Source organism: Myodes glareolus, chromosome 4 (genome assembly GCF_982192425.1).
Source record: "Myodes glareolus chromosome 4, mMyoGla1.1, whole genome shotgun sequence".
In the NCBI taxonomy this organism is placed as follows: Eukaryota; Metazoa; Chordata; class Mammalia; order Rodentia; family Cricetidae; genus Myodes; species Myodes glareolus.
Window position 1 is genome coordinate 32,956,342 of NC_142029.1, and position 25,528 is coordinate 32,981,869.

At 42.6% G+C, this 25,528-nt stretch overlaps 1 protein-coding gene across 4 annotated transcripts in view; it reads left to right on the forward strand.

The window, feature by feature from the left end:
* The first annotated feature begins 4,399 nt into the window (after positions 1-4,399).
* Wdr72 (WD repeat domain 72) overlaps positions 4,400-25,528 on the forward strand; it is a 185,623-nt gene continuing 164,494 nt past the window's right edge. For 2 of the 4 annotated variants that reach the window (XM_087905376.1, XM_085689387.2), the window contains exon 1: positions 6,359-6,495. In XM_087905376.1, the coding sequence (XP_087761502.1) occupies positions 6,477-6,495 (19 nt within the window). In that variant the 5' untranslated portion in view covers positions 6,359-6,476. Of the gene's footprint in view, positions 4,717-4,859; positions 4,976-6,358; positions 6,496-25,528 lie in introns of those variants that run through there. The other 2 variants (XM_085689386.2, XM_048424310.3) reach the window with 2 other exon arrangements.

Sequence of the window (25,528 nt, forward strand, 5' to 3'; positions counted from 1 at the left end):
CAGGTACCTGAACACCACACACACACACACACACACACACACACACACACACACACACACAAAGAGTCTTAAAGAAAAGGAAAACAGTAAATATATTCCACACTCAAAGGGAAGGAGGGGTTCAGACTCCCCTGAAAGAGAGCCAAGGAATCTTTGGACACATACTAAGCCATTATGATATATTTTTTCAAAAATTGGCCAAAATTACTTCTTTGGGCAATATTTCCAGGCACTTCTATATTATAATACACCAGAAATAATATTACCACTTACCCAGATATATTTAATTACCCAAAAATCTTCCAGAGCTTAAAGACAAGAGTTCACACCTGATAGTATCTTACCATCAAAGTGATACACCTAGGCTCCTCTGAAATACATGTCCCTGAGCTCACTTTCCTGCATCCAGTAATTTTGCTATGAATAGATGATAAAATAAAGCATTATGATCTTGCTAACCTCGCTGACAGTGTGGAAGGGAAGGGGGTATCTTTGTAACTCAGGATACTTCTTAAAGAAGAGAACTGTGTTTAGACCCATGCCTGGAGACACACGCATGCGACTCTGACATCTTCAAAGTGAGAGGAAAGAACACTGAGGGACTGAGACACTCCCAAAATGAAAATAGACACAAACTTCGCATGTTGAAGGGGCAACACAGGTAGCATAAAAGTTCTCTGCCATTCGATTTCAACTTTAAAAGAATAAATTATCGGGGTCAGAGAGACGTCCCAGAAGTTAAGCACACTGGTTGTTCTTTCAGAGGTTAAGTTCCCAGCATTCACATGACAGCTCATAAAAGTCTGTTAACTCCAGTCACAGAGGATCCAATGTCCCCTTCTGGTCTCTACAGGCACTGCATAGATATACAGGCACTGGGATATACAGACATGCGTGCAGCTGAAACAACCATACACAAACAATAATATGTTTTCAAATAATAACTTTAAAATTATCATTGAGTAAGGAGTTAGGAGGCTGAGAAAGCTCTCTTTTGGGGGTAGTTAATTGTCATTTATCATATCGTATTATGAAACATCTTCAATCCCCAGGCTGAGAAGGAGAGAATTCCACAAATACACCAAGAAAGATGAATGGGGAGACAGAGCAACATCAACTGGTGATCATCTTTACTTAGCCATTCTGTTGCTGAAATCTCTTCTAAGAAAATACCCAACACAGCGTATTTTATCTAAAAAACTAGAAGCAAGTACCCAGTAAGTAGAAAGCAGGCATACTACAATCTATCTGTTTAGTCGTCATGAAGGATGACAACTTTTGTCAGCTTTGTCCTTCATGTACCAATGGAAAGAATATGCTACACCTGCATAATATTACACTCATGTGGAAAGATGTTTTCGCAAAGAGAGCAGCAGGAAACTTTACAATTTGTGCAGCTAAACATGGCTATTTCTGGTTGGCATGATTTGGGATATATTTTCTCTCCTTCCTTGTCTGTGTATTTCTTTTAATTCTTTATCTCTTAGAAAGTCAACTTAAACTCGGACCAGTAAGATGGCTCAGCAGGGAAAGATGCTTGCTGATCACCTGACTTCAATCTATAGGCCCCATATAGTGTATGGAGAGAACCAACTCCTAAAAGTCATTCTCTGACCTCTACACACACACACACACACACACACACACACACACACACATTGATAAGTGTAGTACAATGTATTTATGTAAAATATAACACTCAATGTTTCTCAGAGAATTTAGGGAAGTTTTGAAATGTTGTCTATATGAGGGAGAAATAGCATTGTTTATAACATGGTTTGTGGTTCAGAAGTCATGGATCTGCTATTTAGTTATAGTATCTTGAACAAAGAACCAGAAAGCAGGAGAAAAGAGAAGAGAGTGCCCTATGGCTAGAAACACAGTAGCAACCGTGTCCTGAGCAGAGACTAGCATATAGCCTGGGGCTGATCAAACAGCCTTATTCATACGTGAGGCTTTCATAAAGGGGTTGGACGGAGAACACTCTTCTCTCACAAATCAGGCCTGGGCACTGCTTTGAGCCAACTAACCAGATAGGCGGATGTAGAGGAAGTATGTGTGTGCTAAATGAGACAGTTTATTCTGTTGGTTGCCAACTAGAGAGGAAATTTTGACCTGAAATCCACCAGCCTCTCAAATGTTGAACAAGAAAGGTCTCTTCTGGTAGGGGAGTAGTTAAGCAATTTTAGAAAGAGTAGGATGTGGAGAAGTGGTGAGAACAGGAGGCAAAAGAGAAGCTTATTCCCAGAGTGGCTGGGAATAGGGTTGGGAGAAGGTTTGCGCCGAGTGTGTTCAAAGCCCAAGGGCCGAGAAGAGAGAGAGAGAAGTCTAGTGAAAATACGGTCGAGAGAAAGTCGTAAGCTGTATTCCAAAACTGGTCAGTCGGTAGAAATGTCCAGTTACCCATTTATGACAGGTGGTTTGGAGAGCCCTTGACCAGCCTGTTCATGGACAAACAAGAACCGCCTCACCATTTCCTCACGCCTTTTGGGACGGAGCTCCCTGCAAGCTCTCGCTGAAACACAGTTATACATCTATCTTTACCCTCTGCTGCTGCTGCCTTTCAGGGTCACAGGGTTCATAAAATCCGATACTGCCACTGCCACACTAGTACAAACACTACTAAACAGACTGGGCTTGGTGGTGGTGCAAGCCTGTAATTCCAGCACTCAGGAGAGCAGGATGGGGTGGGGGTGGGGGACACCTGAGTTTGAGGCCAGACTGTGCTACTGAAGGAGATTTTGTTTCAAATAATTTTTTTTTAAATTTTCTTTTGTTTCTTGTTTTTAAGACAGGATTTTTATCTGTAGCCCTGGCTGCCCTGGAACTAGCTCTGTAGACCAGACTGGCTTTTAACTCATAGAGATCCTCCTGCCTCTGCCTCCCGAGTGTTGGGATTAAAGGCAGCCATCACCACTGCCTGGCTTATAAGCTCTATTTTTACAATACTTTCTTCAGTCCGAAAGCTTTTCGTCCCTGGACCCTATCTTGTTGATTCTGAAAACATCACGACCCTAGGCACCAGACCTAATGGAGTAAGACCCAGAATAAAATATTATGTAAAACCCTAAGTTACTATGCCAGGTCTCTTACTACAGCAACTAAGCCCCAAGTTCTTCCCACATGCCGGAGCCTCCGTGAAAACTAGAGCGGAGGGCTCTACCCAGAAGGTTGAATAGAGGCTCAGGAGTGAGGCACATGTGGAATTCCTAACTTTGATGTATACTTAGCATTCAGAACTAATGATGGAAGGTTATTAAGGCTCTGGGGAGAGAAGGCTGGGGCCCTTAGCACTGAGTGAACGGCTATATGCATGACTTTCTTCAGCAAGGTTTGAGGGATCTGCTGTGGGCTCCAGGACCCATCTTTTAAAGGGTCACAGCGTAGCAGTGACCGTAAGCTGTGGTAACTGTTATTATACAAAAGGAGGATTTCTGTGGGTAGATTGTGGTACAGCGTTGCTTGAGAGGGGTAGTGAGGCTCCGGCTGGACCCAAAATAGGAAACTAGTAAGACACAGAGAATACAAGATCTGAGACAGGGAGATGAAGGCTTTTCCTACAGCCTTAGAACCAGTCCTCCTAGGCAGGACACCCTATCCGGAGCCGACAGGAGAACTGGCATTATTGAAAAGGGAGGGGCTAAAAATCTCTGCCCGCCTATTTCTAGGGGTCTCCTAATGCATTAGGACCTGGTTTGAAGGGTGAAACAACTGGGCCCCTCCCATTTTTCCAGCCCACTCAGTGAATCAAAGTGCTTGACCACTCACAGGCCAGGCTCAGAGGGATGCCAGTTAGGAGACTTGCATTTTACTTTCTCTCTCTCCCCATTGGCTGCCATTCTTCCCTCTGTGTGTGTGTGTGTGTGTGTGTGTGTGTGTGTGTGTGTGTGTGTGTGTGTGTGTGTGTGTAAGCTAGACAACAACTTTAGGTGATTTTTTGACAAGGTCTCTCATAGCCTGCAGTTCAGGGATTCAGCCAGGCTGCTGGCCGCAGTGATTGGCGTCTACACCGCCTCAGAGTAGGGATTATAAGTGTGCCTCTAAGACAGACATTTTTACTGCGTTAAGGACCCCACATTTGTGAGGTCAGCGTTTCACTGGCTGAGCGGTTCCTTAGCCCCTTTAGCAGTCTAAACAGTGCAATCCAGCACTCCAGTCTCACAGCAGGCCCTCTCCGAGGAACCCCCTACCCCTGACCGAAGTTCTTGGTGCTCTGACACCTGTACTTCAGCGGCAGAGTCCCTGGAAGGATTGGCCCTGGTCAGCGGCAGGGAGTTCACTGCAGGAGGGAGGGCAGTGGGAAGCAGGCAGGACCGGAGCTAGCTGGGTCGGCGCCGGCCTGGGCGGGGCAGGCAGGTGGAGGCGGACCCGACCTGAAACCTCCCAGCCCTGCCCTGTCACCTGCGGGTTTGGCGTTACTCCGGCTCCTCCCTCTCTGGAAATCTGAGCATCTGTTGGGTGGGCCAGGGGACAGCTGCCTTTAGCCGTCCCCACCTTGGGTTTTACTGGCAACCTGCTCCTGAATGTTTTGGGACACTTACTTACCTTTCCGGTGGAGAAAGTTTCTAGGACTTTACAGCTAGTTCCGTGGCCGGTGGAGGTGAGCTTCTGCTGGCTGTGACAGCTGAAGGCTGCTGGGGACTCAGGGATAAAGGTAGCTCCCACCTGTGACCCAGACCGCTCTAAAGAAGATCTGCTCAATCAAGATCCGTCCTTGTGAGTTTGACTGGGGAGAGGCTGAATCATACGGGGTGGCAGGGGAATGCCTGTTGTAAGGAAATCTCGGTAAGGTGACCTGCAAGCAAGACGCGCGCGCTCCAGGGCAGCGAATCTCGTCCAACAGCCTTCCTTCCTTCCAGCTCTTTGTGTACAGTTAACAATGGTCTGCACAGAGCCTGGCTCTGCCTTCAACCCTTTCTTCCTCCTCCTGGAGGTCGTCTGTTCAAGGAGTTCAAGGTCAGCCATTGGACACTAGGTCAGTTTGGGAAATACTTTTCAATTCATGCAAATATTTAGAATCTTTCACCTCCCTTTTCTATCTGTCTTCTGCCCCGACTCTGTTCACATATAGGGTTGTCACTTGCTCTGTCTTCTTTAACTCTCCCCACACCCCCACACCTTTAAATTGTAATTTTTCTACACATATTTAATTAATTCTTTGGGAATTTCACATATGCATCATATATAATATAATATAATATAATACGCATTCACTCCCATCCCTTCCCCTAACCCCACCCAAATCCACCCCACCATTCCACTCCTCTTCCCAACTTCTAGTCTTCACTTTTTTAAAAAAATAATCCACAAAGTACAATTTGTGCTGCCTAGATACACACATGTGTATTGGGGCCATCCACTGAAGTGTGGGTCCAGCAGGGGCCACACCCTTAAAACTGCCTCTCCCTGGCCCAGAAGTCATCAGCAGTTAATAACTACTCAGAAAGCAGTGGGGGTCAGCGAGTCCCTCCGCCTACCTTCCAGAAACCTCAAGCATCAGGGGAGAAGAAAGTAAACACATTTTCTAACAAGTCCTTACAGGTACTTGGAGTTCTTTTTCTTCTTTTTTTCCATTCTTTCTTTTTTTTACACCATTAGTTCCTTCCTTTCTTTTAGTTCCTCCAATACTAACAGTCTCTAACTCTGTAAAGATACACTAAAGGAGAAAGGAAGTGGCCCTCCACGTGATGCTCTAACTAATTTTAAAAACCACAGAAATTGATTGTCTGTGTGGAGTCCAATATTGCTGCTTCTTTGAGGTGGGGAGGTAGATATTTGTAAATTGGACCTTCTTTCTCAAGACAAATGTTTGCTGCCAGGCTTCTCCACATGTAAAAAGGCTCTTCTGCCATCTCTACCCAAGGGGGACATGAGAAATCTGGGGTCCTCATGCAGAATCTCACTGAGAAAGAGTTCTTGAGGCACCTTGAAAGTATTGTATCAGGACATCCCAAGACTGCTGTGTTCCGATATCCCAGATCTTGGCAATTTGCTTATTTCTGTTATTTATAATCACTCACAGTGGCAGTCCCTGTAACCTCTCTGTCTGGACATTGTACTTCTCTGGTACTTCTCTGTACCACCTGGTACTTCTCTGGCTCATTTTTTCAATGCATGTTTTATTTTCCCCGGTCATTAAGGTTTCTGGACCTTGTTCTCCATTAAGCAGAATCAGAGGTTCTGATGGGAACCTGGTGGAAAGAATTGAACTGTGCTTTGAGTTCTAGTTCCAGCTCAGTCTTGAAGTCCCATTAAGTCCCTTCCTATATTGACTCTGTTTTTTTTTTAAAGTCTTTACTTTGTGAGTGTGTGTGAAGGGGGAGTGTTCTCTCTGTTTTCTCTTAATTTCCAGAATAAAGACTTGTCTGGAAGGGTATTTGATCTCTTCTTAGCATGCACGTGTCCTGTGCTGGGAATCACTGCTCTGCAGAATTTGGACTGTGGACTTTCCTCTTGGTTCCAGAAGGTGTTCCGGTATGCTGGACATCTCTGCAGGTGACAAAGGGCATGGGGCGGATGGGACCTCAGACTAATTACTTTTACTCTCCATGTCTCATTTCCTCCTGGCTGAAGAGAAGAATATCCCTATGATGTTTTATAGATTGGTGAAGGATATAACACAAACCGTACAGAGTTTAACTGTCATTCAACAAACAGGAACAATTTCTTCAGTGTTCTTTTTCTCATGATTTTTTTTTTCATTCTTGGAGATTTATTGTTGCTTTTGGTTTTGTTTTGATGCAAGGTCTCATGTAGCCAAGTCTTACTTCAAGTTCTCTGTGCTGCTGGGGGGTGTCTTTGAACTTCTGATCCTTTTGTCAACATAACTTATCTTAGTAAAAGGAAACCTTTATTAAGGTAAAATTTGTCTCAAAATAATTATCAAGTCCTACATGTGCATGCTCAACATTTAAGCAAGCACAGGATGGAGTCCTAGTTCACAATTGGTGAATGTGTTGCCCGTGAGCTAGAGGTGAGTTGTGAGCCCAGGGAGCAGATGTGATCTTAGATGGCTTCACGGCATAGTAGAATGCATATCCACAACCCAGGCTATTTTCCCCATCTGCCCTCTGCTCTGGTGTACACCTCATGGTCACATTCTCAGGATGAATATCCACACACTGACCTGTGTAGGGAAGATGGAGAACAGGGAAGCATGTCTCCTCTCATACTTCTTCACAGCTAGGACAGACACTCTCTGACTTCCAAACACGTTCTAAGTCGACTACAGCTATTATTTCACCTCTGGATTTTGCTGTCCTCAAAAGCAAAATGGGAAGTCTCGCGACTTTGGAATCTCTCCTGTAAGGGTGTTTCCTTCGGGAGGCTGTAGGAAGACTAAGTATGCACACAGTGCTTTCCTGTGGGGTGAAGTGTCATGACTCAGTGTCCCGCCCTAGAATACTTGCTCTGGTTAGGCACAGTGAAACATTAGTCCATGCTTCAGTTCAGGTGCATCTTATGATTCTCAATCATGCATATTGTAACAAGCAGGCCAACACAGACTGGAAAGATGGATGGCTCAGTTCTTCCAAAGGATCGGAGTTCAGTTCCCAGCACCCAAGTCAGACAGTTCATAACTGCCTCTAACTCCAGCTCCAGAGGATTCCACACTCTCCGCAAGCCTTCAGGGGCACTCATACACATATGGCATGCATATTCACACATATACATATATGTAAAATGTATTTTAAAAACCGGGCAATAAACAACTTAGCTGGTATAGTTTGGAATAAAGCCTAAAACTGTATTTACTGCTCTTGCTCCTGCCCTTGTTCTCCAAGCACTACAGTCTGAGTTGGGAAGAAGGTCCGCCCATTCTGCATGTGTTCTCTTGCCAGAAAAAGTATCTGCATTCCTAAGTGAGTCTAATGGTATCTCTAGTCCAAACTCCGCTCATCACTTCCTTCTGAGCTATATAAGTGAATGTTGGGGAGGGGGAATGCCAAGAAAGAGGTATTGATAAGAAGATAGATTCATTATTTAGGACGAAATAATGAATTTATTATTCATTCTTAAAATGATAACTGAACATTTTAAGAGGGAGTTCTTATGGAATTTTACCCTCTTGACTTCTCCTTGGTATTATTAGCTTTCAAAATCCTTTTAAGTACAGAAGTCTTTTCCTTTAAATTCTAGCTTAAGTATGCATGACTTAAGTTCCCCCAGCTCCCAAGCTTTGTGCAAGTTGGCTGAGTAAATAAATGAACACCCAGGGTTGCCTCTTCCTGCCTCTTATGACTGACTACATGATTTCAAATTAAAGAGTTTTGTTGCAATGCCCCGCAAGGCGTGGAAAAATTAAACCTACTGTGTAGGTACCACTAGAGAGAAAAAGGAATTTAATTACTTTAGGTTTTGTTCATTTCTGAGAAAAATTGTTCTGCAGGGTTCAGACCAGCCCTGTCAGTTCCTAAAATCCTCCATCAGGCTGGGTTTCCATGTTCATCAGACCATGATTATCTGGCACCAGAAATTAGGTAAAAATTATTCTTTTGGCGCATGTGTTCGCTTTGTTCATTTCCTTTGATTTGATCAATTAACTCGCACATTTGTTCATTGTACTGATGATATACATAAGGCCCAGACAGAATCAAGCCAAGACTGAGTCAAACTACTCAGCTTATGTTTAAATGTCACTGGAACCCGAGTCTAGATTCTGATTCCTGGACTCATTCTGAGAGGTTCCATCCAGTGGAACGCCCGGGAATCTTCATTTGAACAGAACGCTAAGGTGATGCTGAGCCCACGGAAAATGTTATTTTTTGTGTGTGTGGTGCACTTCCAGGAATGTGGATGTGATCGTGTGCATATAGGTGTGCATGTGGTGCCCTTGCAAATACATGCACATGTGTGCAGAGCCCGGAAATCAACACTGGGTGTCTTTATCTTTCTCTCCTCATTTTACATTTTGAGGCAGGGTTTTTCACTGAGACCAGACTTTACTAAATATCTATTGTGGCTGGACAGGTTTTCCTTTAACTTGATGATTTTTATCTTTTTTTTAATAGCAAAGAAAGTCTCATCTAAAACAGTTTTCTCTAAACACTTAGAGATAAAGATCCGTCCTTAGGGTATCAAGGATTACAGCAGATGGATGAGTTCAGGACTAGGAAGGGGGGCTTAGATCATTCATGAACTATTTTATTAGATTGTTCCACAGTGTCTCTCAATTTTGGATATAAATCCCCAACTGAAAAATTCAATGTTTGATCCCCACCACACACATACACACACCAATAATCCTCCTCATTCCCCATTTAGGCTGTCCAAGTACACCCTATTTCTGGCTCTTTCTGTGTCTTATGGTAACCAGACTGCAGCCCTTCTATCCCTCAGGGTACACAGGCTTCATGATCTGCAGGCACCTCAGGAGGAGGATGCTTCACCTAAGTGTTTGATAGACTGCTGAGTCAGGCACTTCCTAAGGGTGGGGTCAGTCAACACCCATTTTCTACATGACTACCAAATCCAAAATGTTTTGCTTTTTGTGACACACTTTGTAGTTGTCTCCTCTTTTAGCTGAGAGAAACTTTAAATAATTCTCTATGCCTGCTTTTGAGAAACACAGCATATTCAATGGTAATCCTTATTTCAGAGCTGAGAGGAACTTCCTTAATCACTGTGTTCTTCTCGTCTTTCCATTTGCTCCTTTAGCTTAAGAGAAACAGAAATTGACTCTGAGCAGCCCACCACGCCCTGGTTGCAGAGGTAATTACTGGTCCTGTGGTCTCCGAAGAGCAGAATTTAGAGAATTCTGTTTACCTGCACTTGGGTTTTCTATTGAACAAAACTCTGAGAGAGAGACTCCAGTCTCTTTTTCTTCCTTTCTTTCCTTTTCCCATGACAGAAAGTGAGTCGGAATGACCCTTGAATTGCTAATGTCTGTCACCAAGAGAAGGAGCAAATTATTTTCTGGCCTCTGTGTTGCTGTGTTTAGAACATGTGTTCTGAGTAGCCGCTTTTTTCACTGCCTCTTTTACAGCCGAGGTGCAACACAAACTATTTTAATTAATACCGTGTCACCAAAAGGGATTGAGGTAGCCAATTGAATTCTGCCAAGATGGAGTCTTTTGATGAAAACATATCTTTATTGATTGAGGATGAAAAAAAATCATTCTTAAAATGAAATCCAGAGGAAAAAAAAATCATGTCCCTCAGAGAAAATTTCTGAGTGGCAGGCCAAGATTAACATCATAAAATTGAATTTGTGCTTCAAGCCTTTGATGTAACCAGCAGCTGGGAGATGGTGCTGCCCTAGCTGCGTGCCCTCTGATTATTGTGGAGAATGAAATAAAGGTTTCTGGTGTCCCTCCTCCAAGAAATACAAACGAGCTATTACTAGGTAGTTTCTTGCTAGTTAAAATGGGTTGGATCGATTGGAGGCCTCTTAGGCCCTCATTGGCCCGTGAACTCTAGGAGTTGAGCATTTATTTATGCCCCAGGGACAGAATTTGTGGCCGTTGCTATAGAATGACTTCTTTGGTCAGTAGGAACCTAGCAGAGGAGGGCAAGGGGGTCCTACTTGCCAGGGACTGCTTTGGAATAGGCAGAGGCTGGGCAAGGTGAGAAAGCAGCCCAGTGCTGGGTCTTCAGCCCCAAAGGTGCTCCTTAGCCCCTGGACTCCGAACTGGAGACCACGCCCTGTGTGGAACTCGTCTCTGAGTTACAATCTTAGGACGCAGGATCAGTCTTTCAACAGGTTTTCTCCTGTTTTTGTTAGACCTGGTACTTTGAATGAACCACTGCCCACACTGTTGACTCTGAGTGGGTAATTAATAGGTTTTGTAGATGAAGAAACAAAATCTCTTTGTAGATACACCCTCAGACTGAAGAATGACTTGAACCTCAGTCACCCTGTGGTTGAGCTTAAGTTGTATTTGTTTTGCGTTGTTTCCTTTTCTTCAGGGTACAGGCTTGCTCGTGTGGATTAAGCAGGTGATGATGCTGTCTGAACCCTCACTCTCAAGCCCTTTGAGAAGTGGGATAGGTCTTGACGTCAGACAGGCATAGGATGTAATTATTCCTCACCAGGGAACTCAGATTCGCCCAGCTGTCTTCCCCCTGAGAGTAAATACTAAACGGCAGGTATGCGGATGAACTAGGAAAGGTGGAAACGCCCCAGTCCAGTGTCCAAGTGATAGTTGGGATTTAGTAAACATGGATGACAGATCTGTAACGGTTTCCTCGTGACTGAGAAAGACAGGAAAAGTCAACTGAAGTATGGATGTGTGCTCAAAGAAGGGGAGATGGGAAGAGCCAAGGCCAGGGAGATTCTCTTCCTAAAGGGATGACATGGGGAAAATAAAAGGAAAGAAAGCTGTCTGGCCTGTGACAGAACGCCCACTGAAGTAAGAAGGGACAGGTAAAGATAAAGGTGTTTGCTGGCAAGATGGAGAACCTACCTGAGTTCAATCCCCAGGACCTGCTTGGTGGAAGGAGAGAGCCACTCCCATAAATTATTCTCTGACTTCACGTGTATGTACAGAGGCAGGGGAGAGAGGAAGAGAGAGGGAGGGGGGAAGAAAGGGGAGAGAGAGGAGAGAGGGAGAGAGAGAGAGAGAGAGAGAGAGAGAGAGAGAGAGAGAGAGAGAGAGAGAGAGGGAGGAGAGGAGAGGTTTTAAAAGACCCCGGTGTGGCCAAAGCACCTGTGACTAGCTTTGGGGAGGCAGAGACGAGCAGAACCTTGGGGTTAGACCCTCAGCCAGATTAGCCTATCGGTGAACTCTGTGACAGCAAGAGAGCTGATGTCAAGGAAACAGGTTTATGACACCTGAGGAGTGACAGCTGAATTGTCCTCTGGCCTCCACAGGCAAGTGTGTGCGTACAAGTGGACAAACACTCACAGGTATACAATCAGGGATTTAAGTAAGACAAGAGCAGCCTGTGTTACAATCCTGTATCTCCACACTGCCCACCCTCTCCCAAGTACCCTGCTAGGTAGAAGGTGTAGGTAGAAGCATTCAGTGCAGGAGATGGGCTTAAAGGCTTCCAAGGAGCCTGGTCCCGGCCACTGCACTCACAGAAAGCACCAGGATCACAGCGGTAGGACTCGGCTCCACACAGACTTACTCCCAGGTAGGTGGCCCACTGCCCTCTGCCTTCTCTCAGGGAAGAAGGAAAGGACCCAATGTCAGTGGATTCACATTCATAGGTGGTTTGTGTGTAACTGAGAGGGGGAAAAAACCATGTAATGTAGGAGTCAAGGCTTAGGGACAGCTGGGCCTAGGGAAAACATATTTGTCGAGGAAGAGCTAAGGGGTGAGAGACTAGCTCCTGGCAACTCCAGGAGAGACGCCTTGCTCAGTGGGAGCGCTATCTGCGGGATTTCTAGCTGCTGTTGAGATTTCTAGAAGATGCCTGTGCTTCATGAACTCAGGCTGGACCCAGTGGTGGAGACACCAACTTTGTTACAGCAGACAAGGTGGAACTGTTTCTCAGCAGGTATGTGAGATTCCACCTGTGCAAGCCCCTTCTACACCAACTACCACCATGCCTTAGTTGTCTCCACACAGGCTCCTGAATTTGCTTAAACATGGTATCTGGGCCCCCAGAACCATTTAGGGCACCTGTCTCTTCAGACATGGGCAAACTCCTGGTGATGTGTGCCAGTTTCTCTTGGGGGAAGCTCCACAGGGTGGCAAAGCCTCCAGCACACAGAGGGTACGCAATAAGTCTTTTAGAGCAAATGCAAACAAATACAAGCAAGCGGTCAGGGAGAAGAGAGGCCAGTTGAAGAGAAAAAGCGTGAACTAATAAGGGAGGCAGTGAGCTGGCAGAAAATGAAACTTGGAGCCAAGACAAGGAAGTTATTCTAGGAGATTAGCATGGCACACTTAGTAAAAAGTAAGTTAAAATAAGGCAAAGCTGGAGTATTAAAGTGATAACAGGATGCTCACCTGGTGAATGACTTTGCTTGTTAAATGACAGAAAGGATCTGAAACAAAGGCATGTGGGATAGTCTTTGTATTGGGATATTTTGTATTGGGATACTTCTTTTACTCAGAAGTATGTGTATATGTGTGTATATATGTGTGTATATGGGTATATGTGTGTATGTGTATATGGGTATATGTGTGTATGTGTAGATGGATAGATAGGTATATGTGTATGTGAGTATATGTGTATATGAGTATATGTATATATGTATGTATGTATGCATGTGTATATGGGTAGATGGATGTATGAATATATGTGTATATGTGTGTGTATATGTGTATATGGGTAGATGAATATATGTGTATGTGAGTATATGTGTATATGACTATATGTGTATATGTATGTGCATGGGTATATGTATATATGTGTGTTTGGGTAGATAGGTATATGTGCATATGTATATATGAGCATATGTGTATATGTGTGTATGTGTGTATGGGTATATGCATGAAAGTGTAGGCTTCCAGAGAGTCCAGAAGAAGGCATTAGATCTCTAGAAACTAAATTATAGGCTATGTTGAGCAGTCCGGTGTAGATGCTGGGAACAGAACTTGGGTCCTCTGCAAGAGCAGTCCCTGCTCAGAACACCTGAGTTGTTTACCCAGCCCCCACAGCAGAGTTTTAAGGCAGCAATGGGAGCTCAGCACAGTACAGTGGCTAAAGATTACTTAACGCTTGTAATCCCAGCACTTGGGAGACAGAGGCAGAAGGATCAGAAGTTGGGTCATCCTCAGCTACAGAGGTAACTGAAGAGCAGTCTGAGTTACAAGAGACACTGTTTCAAAAACTGGGGTGAAATGAAGGCGAGAAAAGGATCTCACTGTGACAGTGCATTGTAGTCACGTGATCCGGTAGCACAGGACAAACACATGTTAGTGGGTGCTCTTTTATTGGGCATTACAAAAAGAAAGCCAACATATATATGTCATGATTCTGTAGACATGTGTGATTCCTAGGGATATGCTTATGGACTGCAATTTATTTTGTTTTATTTTATAAGTAGTTTATTTCACCCTAAGTTGTGAAGTTGAGGGGAGCAGCGCTCACATGGTACTGACCACACTGGGGTGTTGGGCAGGGGGTCATGGGAATAGGGGAATCCTCCCCCAACAGGACCAGAGATTTAGTCTTACACAGGTGAGTTTCATATTTTCCGTGTGTTAACCTAAGCAAATATACCAGGCAAGTTGCTTTCCATATCGTCCTAGGAAATGAGAAAAATATATGACTCAACACTGAAATGGGCTTGTTAGATTCACACACACAAAAACAACTGCCTTGTCAACAACACAAAGGCTTACTTAAAGTTAACCACCTGGTGACTCAGTAATCAGGACATTGAGAGTTGAGAGTTTGTTTATCCCCTTTCCCTGCTCTGTGAAGCCCAATCCAACAATAGCACAGCAACTGCACAAATAAGTATTTGTTTGGTTTAAGAATGGACATAGGACTGGAGCAATGGCCCAGGGTTTGAGAGCAATTGCTGCTCATCCAGAGGACCTAGGTTTGGTTCCAGCACCCACATCCATAGGCTTCAACTCCCTGTATGGCCAACTGCAGGAGGTCTGACGCCTCTTCAGGCTTCCAAGGGTACTGCACTTGTGTACTTACCCCCCCTCCACGCACACCACATACACTATTTAAAAATAATGAAATAGAACTTTTTTAAATGTACTGAAGAGTGCTAGGTTTTTTTAGGTTTTAAAAAAACGCTTTCAGTATAAAATATTTGGATAATTAAATGTAGCACAATTTAAAACAAAACAAACAACCAAAAAAAAAAAAAAGTCCCTGAGAAAGCAACATTGTCTTTAGGCCTAACCCTGAGGTTTTAAATGTGGGGACTGTCATTCTCTGAACTGCTCCCAGATTAAATAGACATGAAAATGTGTGTCTCACAAATAGTTCCTCTGAGCTGCTCATGTTTCTTTTCCCACGCTAACACCGGTCTCTCTCACAATGCCTGCACAGAACACACTTGGCTGTTGTTTAGTTTTGTTAGTGCTGTGGCTACGCAGCTTAACAAGCAGAAGGTGAAGTGTGCAGGCCACACTTCCTAAAACCCTGTCACTCAGCAGGTAGAGCTGGGATCTGTGCTGGAAGCTTCATCTCTCCAACAACTGGGAGGCAATTTCTTGGTTGGTTCGTTTTATTGCATGTCCTGGATCATGAGTATTGGAAGAGCAGAAATTAATCTGCATGTCTACTTAATTGATATTACCTCCTAAGGTAATTGCTGAAAATAGATTTCTTTCAGGCCGTATATTCTGATTATGGTTTTGACTCCCCCTGCTCCACTCAGTTCCTCCTCCTTTCCCCTCTCATTCAGACCTATACCCTCCTTTCTGTGTCTCTCTTTAAAAACCAAACAGACAGATGGTACACACACACACACACACACACACACACACACGCACACACACTGAGAAGGAGAGGGACAGGAAACTTCAGTAGCGATGTAATGTGTGAGAGAAGATTAAAAAACAAACAAACATATATCTAATGAATAATAATAAAAGAGAAGAAGATAAGATAAAAACAAAAGCAAACAAACTGGAATAGGACAAACCAACCAAATAAAGAGAAAGCACAGGACGCACACATAGAGGCAAAGACACACATGGTCCCCCACACAGGAACTTAATCAAAACACAAAGCCATAATATATACCTGAAGGATCTGTAAGACCAAAAATAGAAAATAAAAAAAAAATTTTAAAAACCCTGACAACATTATGAGACAAAGAACCTCCAAAGATGCCATTGTCCTTGGGTTTGTTTTCTTTGGCCGTCTACTGCTAGACATGGAGCCTACCCTTAAGAGTGGTTTGTTTCCCCAAGTGAGGCTTCCTGGAAGAAAACTAATTTTTCATTTGCAAGTGGCTATCAGCTGGAGAGAGCTTCTGGGTTCGGAATAGAGACAGGGCCATGTGTGCATTTCTTCTTTCAGCTCCAGGACCCCATCTGCTGTACACCTGTACAGGCCCTGTACACATCACCATAGTTTCTGTGAATTCATATGTTTGTCAGCACTGTTGTGTCTAGAAGGCCTTGATCCCTTTGTGTCCTTCATCCCCTGTGGCTCTTACGCTCTTTCTACCTCCTTATCTGCAGAGTTCCTCAAGGGGAGGAATTTGGAGGAGGCATTTCCTTTTATGATTGAGTGTCCCAAGCATTCTCATTCTTTGCATATTGTCCTACTGTGGGTTTCTGCATTCATTCCTGTCTACTGCAAAAGGGAGCATCTTTGATGATGGCTGAGCAAGGCATGGATCTGAGTATAAAAGAATGTCATTAAGGATCATATTATTGCTGTGTTCCTCTGGCAGAACAGTAGTATTTGACGTTTCCCTAGCTCCCTAGCCTGTCTACTCTTAGGTTATTGGCCATCCAAGCAATATTGGGTATGGGTACCATCTTATGGAGTAGGCCTTAACTCAAAACAGATATTGGTTGGTTAATCCCACAAGCTTTGTGCCACTATTGCACCAGCACATCTTGTGGGCAGGTCACCATTGTAGATAGAAGGGTTGGGTTTATGCTTGCCTTTCACCTTAGGCAGAATGCCTCTTCCAGTTCTGTGAGCGCTAGTCCATAGGGATGAAGGCTCTAGGCTGGCACCAGCTCAACTTATCCATGTTCTGTGAGTTATGTAGGTGTTGTTTTAAGCAACAGGGCCTACCCAACAGTTTCTGGAGAACCACCAGTAGCCTTGGCAATAGTTTCAGTTATTTGTGGGTGTCCATGGGATCTGTTTGGCCAAGAACTCGACTAGATGTAACCTGTTCTCAATACTGGAAGCTTAATTTGGTTAAGAAATGTCCAGATGAGGATTTGTCTCCACTGTTATTTGACAATTTCATTCAGATCACCTTCATGTATGCATATATTTCAGGAAGATTCTACTGTATTAGGTTTCTAAACAACTCACTCAGAATGCCCTTAGTTTTAGCTGTCCCTCCCTGTATTCCTTTCTTTGGTGCCCTCTCCTCTCCTCCTCCATGATTTATCCTCCCATTCTAACCCACCCCTATTCTATTCACAAATGTCTATTCTATTTTCCCTTCCTAGGGAGATCCATCCCCCTCCCTAATCCCTTGCTCTATACCTAACCACTGTGATTATATGGAGTATAGCTTGCTTATCAATGAATTGAAATTAACAGCTAACATCTACATTGAAACAAATACACACCATATTTATCTTTGGGAGTTCAGAGTTACTTCACTCAGCATGATTATTTTTTCTATGTCCATCCATTTACCTGCTAATTTTAACTTTTTTTGTGATGAAGTAATATTCCATGGCAAACATACCACATTTTCTTTATTCATCCATTGGTGGACATCTAAGTTGTTTCTAGTTTGGGGTTATTATGAATAGAGCAACAACGAACATGATTGAACAAGTTTCTCCATGATAGGATGAAGTGTCCTTTGGGTGTGTTCAAGAGTGGTAGCCCAGATTTTGAGGCAGATTGAGTCTCATCTTTTTGAGGAATCACCACTCTCATTTCCATAGTGGCTGTACAAGTTTACCTTCCTACCAGCAATGCATGAGATTTCCCATTATTCCACATCCTTACAAGCATGAGCTGTCATTTGTTTTTATTGATATTGGCCATTTTGATTTGTGTATGTTAAAATCTCAAAGTAATTTTAGTTTTCAGTTCCCTGATAACTAAGAATGTTGACCACTTTTTAAAGAGTTTCTCATCCATTTGAGTTTCCTTTTTTGAGAATTCTCTGTTTAGCTCTGTGCCTAATTCTTAATTGGGTATTTGTTTTCTTGATATGCAGTTTTCTGGTACTTTATATATTTTTGATATTAGCCCTCTATCAGATATGTAGATGGCAAAACATTTTCCCATTCTTTAAGCTACCACTTTGCTCAAATGATGGTGTCCTTTACTGTACAGAAGCTTTTCAGTTTCATGAGGTTCCATTTACTAATTGTTGATCTTAGTGCCTGTGCTAACAGTGTTTTGTTCAGATTTCCTGTGCCAATGAGTTCAAGGCTATTTCCCACTTTCTCTTCTATCAGTTTCACTGCATCTGGCCCAATTTTAAGATCTTTTGATCCATTTGGAGTTGAGTGTTGTATGAGGTGGTTTGCTATAAATTTGCATTGGTGTTGATTTTGATTTAATGATACAAATTTAAGGTCAATTTTGTTGTACTTTGTATATATATTTCTGCTCTTGATTAAGAAATACAGGTTAATAGATAATCATTAATAATTAATAGATAACTATTAAGCTTGTAGTCTTATTAGTTAGATTCTCTAGATGTACAGAGATGTATTTCAGATAGACAGGTTTGCTTCAAACCCTTTAAAGACTATAGAATATGGCATTTAAAATGTTTAAAGAATTTAGGACTTATCCTGACAATGAGACACATCTACTCCTGGCAGCACCAATTACTTTAAGAGGAAGATGGGAATCAAAGAAGCTCCTTATGGAGTTGGTTAAGCATTTGGGCAAAAAACTACTCTTGTTTGATGAACTGAACATGCAGGACCCACAGAAAAATGACTGCTGAACTTGCCTAAAGCTGAAAAATTGTCCTTCAGGATTCCTGCTTCATGAAAGAACCTGCTAGACATTCTTTAGGACACAGAAGAAAGTAACTGACAAACTGCCAGTATAGGAGAACCGTCTTTGAAATCTCCTGCTTTATGAAAAACTCTTCTAGATACTATGGGCCTGTAGGCTGAAGATGGATGTCCCAGTGGTACAGAAGAACTTTGGGTGACTGTCCAGGCAACAAGATGTCTCTGTCAATTCTTGAGTTTTGGAAGTTGCTTACAATGCTCTTTCTGTTTACTTATGTAATATTATATGCTTCTGGAGTCTTTGATGGAATTGAAAAATAGATAGTAATAATATAGTTTTCCCTAGTTATGATAAAAGATAAAATAGATATAACTCTAATTCTTGCTTGATACCTGTTTTCTTATATGTAATTTTTCTATGTTGAAACTAAAATCCTCCTCCTTATTTAAACAGAAAAGGGGAGGTGATGTGGGATTCTTCTCTGTATGTTGTGAATATCATTGGTTAATAAAGAACTGCTCTGAGCCTATAGCAGAACAGGGCAGGGCAGAGCAGAACTAGGTGGGGAGGACTGGATTGAATTCTGGAAGAAAGGAGGTAGAGTCAGAGGGATGCCATGTAGCCCCACTGGAGACAGACACCGGAACTTTAGCCAGTAAGCCACAGCCATGTGGTGATACACAGATTAATAGAAATGGGTTAAATTAATATGTAAAAGTTAGCCAATAAGAAGCTAGAGCTAATGGGCCAATCAGTGATTTAATTATTACAGTTTCTGTGTGGTTATTTTGGGGCTAAGTGACTGGGAACAGACTAGTAGCCTTTGTACTACGGTGATTAAGTATGGATCTATTTGCATTCTTCTACATGCATCCACCCAGTTTGACCAACACCATTTGTTGAAAATGATGTCTTCTTTTCCAGTGTATATTTATGGCTTCTTTATCAAAACCAGGTGTCCATAGATGTATGGATTTATTTCTGGGTCTTCAATTATATTCCATTGACATCTCTTTTTTTATGCCAAAATACCATACTGTTTTTATTACTGTAATTTTACAGCACAATTTGAGATCAGGGATGGTGATACTTCCAGTCAATACTTTATTGTTCAGAAGTGTTATAGGTATCTTCTGTGTGTGTGTGTGTGTTGTATGTATACACACTTTTCACAATAGCCTCAATATATATATATAATAACTTGGGAGTAACTTGAACCACTCAAGTGAAAGAAAAGCTTCTATGATAAAACTTTAGAACACTGAAGAAGGAAATAAAGAAGATCTCAGAAGATGGAATGATCTCCTGAGTCTGTACACACACACACACATACACACACACACACACACATCCATATGAAGCTGAAAATTGTCCTTTCAAGCTCTCTGAAGAATTTTGTCTGCATTTTGATGGGGGTTGCTTTGAATCTATAGACTGTTTGTTGGTAGGATGACCATTTTTGTTATATTAATCCTACCAACCATAAATACGGGAGATCGTTCCATCTTCTGAGATCTTCTTCAATCTCTGTCTTCAACGTCTTAAAGTTTTTATCATAGAAGCCTTTCTTTCACTTTCATGGTTCACGTTACCCCCAAGATATTATACATGTTTTGGGGGCTATTGTGAAAGGTGTGGTTTCCCAGTCTGTTTGACATTTGTATATAGAAAGGTTACTGATTTCCATGTATTAATTTTGTATTCAACTACTTTGCTGAAAGTGTTTATCAGCTGTAGGAGTTCCCTGGTGAAATTTTCTTGGGTCACTTGTATGTACTATCGTATCATCTGCAAATAACAACACTTTGACTTCTTCCCTTTCTATTGTGCCCCCTTGGTCTCCTTCAGTTGTCCTACTGCTCCAGCTAGGACTTCGAGTGCCGTGTTGAATATGTATGGAGAGAATGGCCAGTCTTGCCTTGTTTCTGATTTTGGTGGACATGCTTTGAGTTCTTCTCCATTTAAATTGATGTTGGCCATGGGCTGGCTGTAAACTGACTTTATTGTGTCCTAAATTTTTCCAAGTAGCAGTTAGCCACTCACTGGTATTGATGAAGAACTTTGCTTTGATGTTGACTAGGGATTAATTTGAGAGTAGTTATGTTTCCAAGGGTAGAAGACAGGATCATGCTTCTGAGGGTGGAACACAGGAGTGTATGTGTGTGGTATTCTTATTTGCCTTGGATAGCCTTCAACTCAGTAGGTGTATTTATTGTTGTTATTGTTTTGCTTTTTCTATGATGTGGTCTTCTTCTAATGATCTTATTCAAGAAATCTTTTGCTTTGGGAATCTCTGTAAGCGGGCAGGTTTTGGAAGACCCACTTCTGTGGGGACCAAGCCAAGCACGCAGGATGCTCAGGTTCCCTCAGGTTCTGACTGCTTTATACATCTGTGGCTAAAGCTGCTGTGGCAGGGACCATACAAATGACAGGGTCTGTGTAGAAGCTCTGTCTTTCTGCTGACGTCTTTAATTTGCTTTTGTTTCATTTTTCCTGCATGGAACAGGACTTTACCACCAACAGCCAGCTTTGTGACAGTGCCTGCTAGTTTGTTCCTCCTTGACGCCTCTGTCCTTTTGAAGTTTATGAAGGTGATTTGTGCACAATAACCAGCCTTGTTTATTTTTTAAATAAAAGTGGTGTATTGTAATTAACTCACAAATAAAAACACCTGCTGGGCAGTGGTGGCACATGCCTTTAATCCAGCACTCAGGAGGCAGAGGCAGGTGGATCTCTGTGTTTGAGGCCAGTTTGGTCTACAAAGTGAGTTCCAGGTCAGCCAAGGCTCCACAGAGAAACTCTATCGCAAAAACAAACAAACAAACAAACAAACAAAGAAGCAAACAACATAACAAAACAACAATAGCCCCTATACTAGCTAACTCTTACATCTTGAATTAACCCATTCCTATTATTTTATATTTTACCACAAGCCTCGTGGTTTACCAGTAAGGTTTCGGTGGCTACATGGAGTCTCTTGTACTCTGCCTACTCTCTCTCTATATCTCTTTCAGTCTGGCTATAGTTTTCCCTGCTTTAAACCAAAGCAGCTTTATTCATTACCCAATAATGATGAACATTTTTTCCATAATTTTATCTTTTAAGTGTGTGTGTGTGTGTGTGTGTGTGTGTGTGTGTGTGAGAGAGAGAGAGAGAGAGAGAGAGAGAGAGAGAGAGAGAGAGAGAGAGAGAGAGAAAGAGAGAGAGAGAGGGGATAAGTGTTTGTTGATGCACAGAACCTGGGAGCCGGGTTTTGGATCCTCTGGAGCTGATAGTCACAGATGATTGTCAGCTGCCCAACTTGGGTGCTAGGAAACTGGGTCCTCTGAAAAACAGTTAACGGCTTAGCCATCTTTCTAGTCCCCAAGATCCACATTTTAAAGTCTCTTTCCCATTGTCTGGATTGAATATCATCACTTAAGAAATACTTAGCAAGTGTCACCTCTGTCAGGCAAGGTGCTAGGGTGGGGATGGAGCAGGGACTCACAGCTTTTCAGGAGTTTCCTGCTTGATGGCAGAGACTGGCTTTGCAAGGCCATTGGGAGGTGCCCACTGTTAGAATAAGCAGAGCCCTGCTGTTTAAACTTTACAATGTGTTTTACTTGAAGTCATTCTGAGCTCATGCCGTGATTTCATACAGCTGTCTTGAGCTGTCAGCATAACTGTGTGGCCAGGAGGCTGGAATCTTAGTTGCAGATACAGCTTCTCAAATCCTGTAATAGCTTGAGCCTTCTGTGATTTTAAATTGTTTCTGCCCTGGGTCATGTTTTGCTTTAGTTAGTTGTGGTGGTTTGAATAGGTATGATCCTCACAGACTTGTGTGTTTGAATCCCATAGGAAGTGACACTTTAGAAGAAGGTGTGGCCTTGTTGCAGTTAGTATGACCTTTTTGAAGGAAGTGGGTTACTGTATGGTGGGCTTTGAGGTCTCATATGCCCAAGTCACACCCAGAGTGGGAGACAGTTTACTTTCTGCTGCCTGCAGAACAAGATCTCAGCTCCTCCAGCACCATGGCTGCCTGTACATCTCCACCTCCATGTCCCGCCACTATGAAGATGGACTAAATTTCTGAAACTGTAGGATAGCCCTAACGAAATGGTTTCCTTCATAAGAAGTGATGTGCTTATGGTGTCTTTTCGAAGCAATAGAAACCCAAATGAAGACATTAATGCTTTTTATTCTTTAAATACACAGGTTGGAGAGTTTGATTTCTTTCCCAGCCCCGAATCCACCTTTCCCAGGTGTTACAACGTGACAGGCACACTGCTGGGAAGCTGTTCTTCACTTCTATCAGAGCAGAGATCTATTGCTGGAATCTGAGAGCAGCTCTGTAGATCTGGCTGTAAAGATAGGCATACCTCATCTGCGAGAGTCATCTGATATGCTAATCCTGGATCCCAAGCTGCCTCTACTGCTTAAGAGTGTTAAAAAGAAATGCTCAAAAGGGGAGAATCAAGATGATCTCATTGCACAAAGCTGAGGTAGAGACATAGTAGACAAGGAAAGAGAAAGCACACTCCCAGAACTGGTTTCTCATTCCCAGAAGATGACAGGAGACAATGCAAGAAGCTATAGGGCAGGTTTCTAAAGAGAACCAGTAGGGGTGAGAGGTGAGGGGAGGACCCAGGCACTCCCAGCTTTATGCCCCTTTCAACTTGAAGGGATGGAGCCATTTTTATTTTATTTATTTTCTTCCCCCCCCCCCACACCCTTTCTTTGTGGCTTGGTCTTCTGGCTTTCCCTGAGGTTTAGTTATTTGTTGGTTACAGGGAACGAGCTCCAGTCTCCTGGATGATTATCTGTACCCCCATTTAAGGACGTTTTATAGAATGTAAAAATAGTTTCAATTCATGATTTGAATGGTTCCAAACCATTTGCAAGTAACAATCCCCAAATCTTCTCTTATTCAAGAGCGAAATTCTGAAAATTTAAAAGTGAGCGAGTTTGGCTTTACTAAGCACAGAAAGTGGGACATCTTAACATTGTGTCAAAAATAACATTTTGCTCTTGGTTGGAATGTACCTGACGTATAATGTGTGTTTAAATATGTAATTTTAGAGATAAAATTTAATGCTGTTTTTACTTCATACGTATTATATTTGTCTTTAGACCTAATTAAATTGCATCAAATCCAGCATTATAATAGGCCCTTTAGCTATTAAACCTAAGATATTTTTAGGTCTATTCATTTTATGTTATGTGTATGAGTGTTTCGCCTATATGTATATATGAATACTGTGTTCATGCCTACTACCCGCTGAGGTCAGAATAGGACATCTGACTCTGAAAGTAGGCTAAGGATGGCTATAAACCATAGCATAGGTGCTCGCAATTCTGCAGCACAGAGCCTCTGGAAATCAACAAGTGCTCTTAACCATTGAGCCCGCTCTCTGGCCTGGACTAAAACAGTTTCTCATCATGACACTGAAAAATGACACAATTGTGTGTCCGTCCACACATGCTTTTGTGTATATGAGAGGTTTTCTGGGACTTCAGACCAAAGAAGACAGGAGCTAACTCCAAAAGAAAGGTTGATATAGTGCCAAGCGCTTTCTGTACGTCACAGCAGCCAACCCATGGTCTCTTAGTACTTCCATGTGTTCAGCACATTTGCTGGGGGTTAAAGCCTCTTTGGGGAAACTGTGTGTGTGTGTGTGTGTACCACTCTGTAACTATGGAGTTGTTCGTGTCTATCAACACTCTGTCCACCAGCTGTGAACATTCTGGAGACCTCCATGAGAAAGATAAACCACGGTATCTGGGTAAGCTACAGTGCTTGAGAGGAAGCCCAGGTCAGAGTCTGTCACTGAAGGAAGCCAGGGCAAGAATTCTAGCAGGATCAGAGACAGGAACTGTGGAAAACTCGATTTGCTATCTTGCTCTTAGAGGCTTGCTCAGGCTGATTTCTTGTACAACTCAGAACTACCTGTCCTGGGGTAGTACTGCGCATAGTGGACTAGGCCCTCCCATGTCAATCAACAATAAAGACAACTCCCACACCTGCCTTCAGACCAAGTTGATTTGGCCAATCCTTCAGTTGTTCACCCAAGATATCACCCAAGATATCATGAGTGCAATGTAAGCTGTCTACTAGAGAGCTATAACATCAAACCTTAGATTTTAAAAGAAGAAAAAAATGAGATTTTACTAAGAAGTCCAGCCTGGGCTTTAACAAGTGTCCTCCTGCCTCAAGTTCTCAGGTCTTATTTTTTTAAGGTTTTAATGTCCTCGCCATTCTAATAATTTCTAACTGTTTGTTCATTTTATGACGAATTTTGGATTAGTCCTTTATTATTAGTCCCCAGGGTACTCAAGCCCTCTGATTAGTCATGGTTTATGATCTTCATGCCTATGTTATAAGTTTTTATTGTGAATTTATGTACGATTGTGGTTATGTTTCTTTAAGGATTCTGTTTCGACTTGGTTGTTACAGTATCGTCCAGAATGTCCCCCAAAGCAAAACAAACAAACAAAAAACAAGTTTAATGAAGTTTAATTGGTATGCAAACTATTTTAATAGATATGTAGTAAATACATACATTTAAAGCATAAGTTTTGTTATATGTACGTACTCGTAAACCCACCACCAAAGAAGGGATGATGAACATGTTCACCACCCCTAGAGCTGCCAACATTTGGGGCCTGCAGAGACTATTCATCAGTTCAGAGACCACAGTGCTCTCACAGAGGATCAGCGTTCAGTGCCCTGCACCCTCAGCAGGCAGTTCACAACCCCCTGTCCCTCTAGTTCCAAGGGATCCAACACCTTCCTCTGGCCTCGGAGAGCCTGCACTTGTGTGCACAGACACACAAACATACACATAATTACAAATAGATGTTAAATTAGAAAAAAAGCTGTGTCTTCTTGTCCATGGGGCTTCCCTGCTCTGCTCTCATGTGCTAATATGGACGTTCCATTACTTACCCAGAGGATTATAAAGCATTGTTCTTTCCAGGTACTTGTTGTTTTCAAGTAATTGTTCTGGAATTCTCATGGGTCAATTAGACAATTTTATTTGTTGAGGAATTGTAT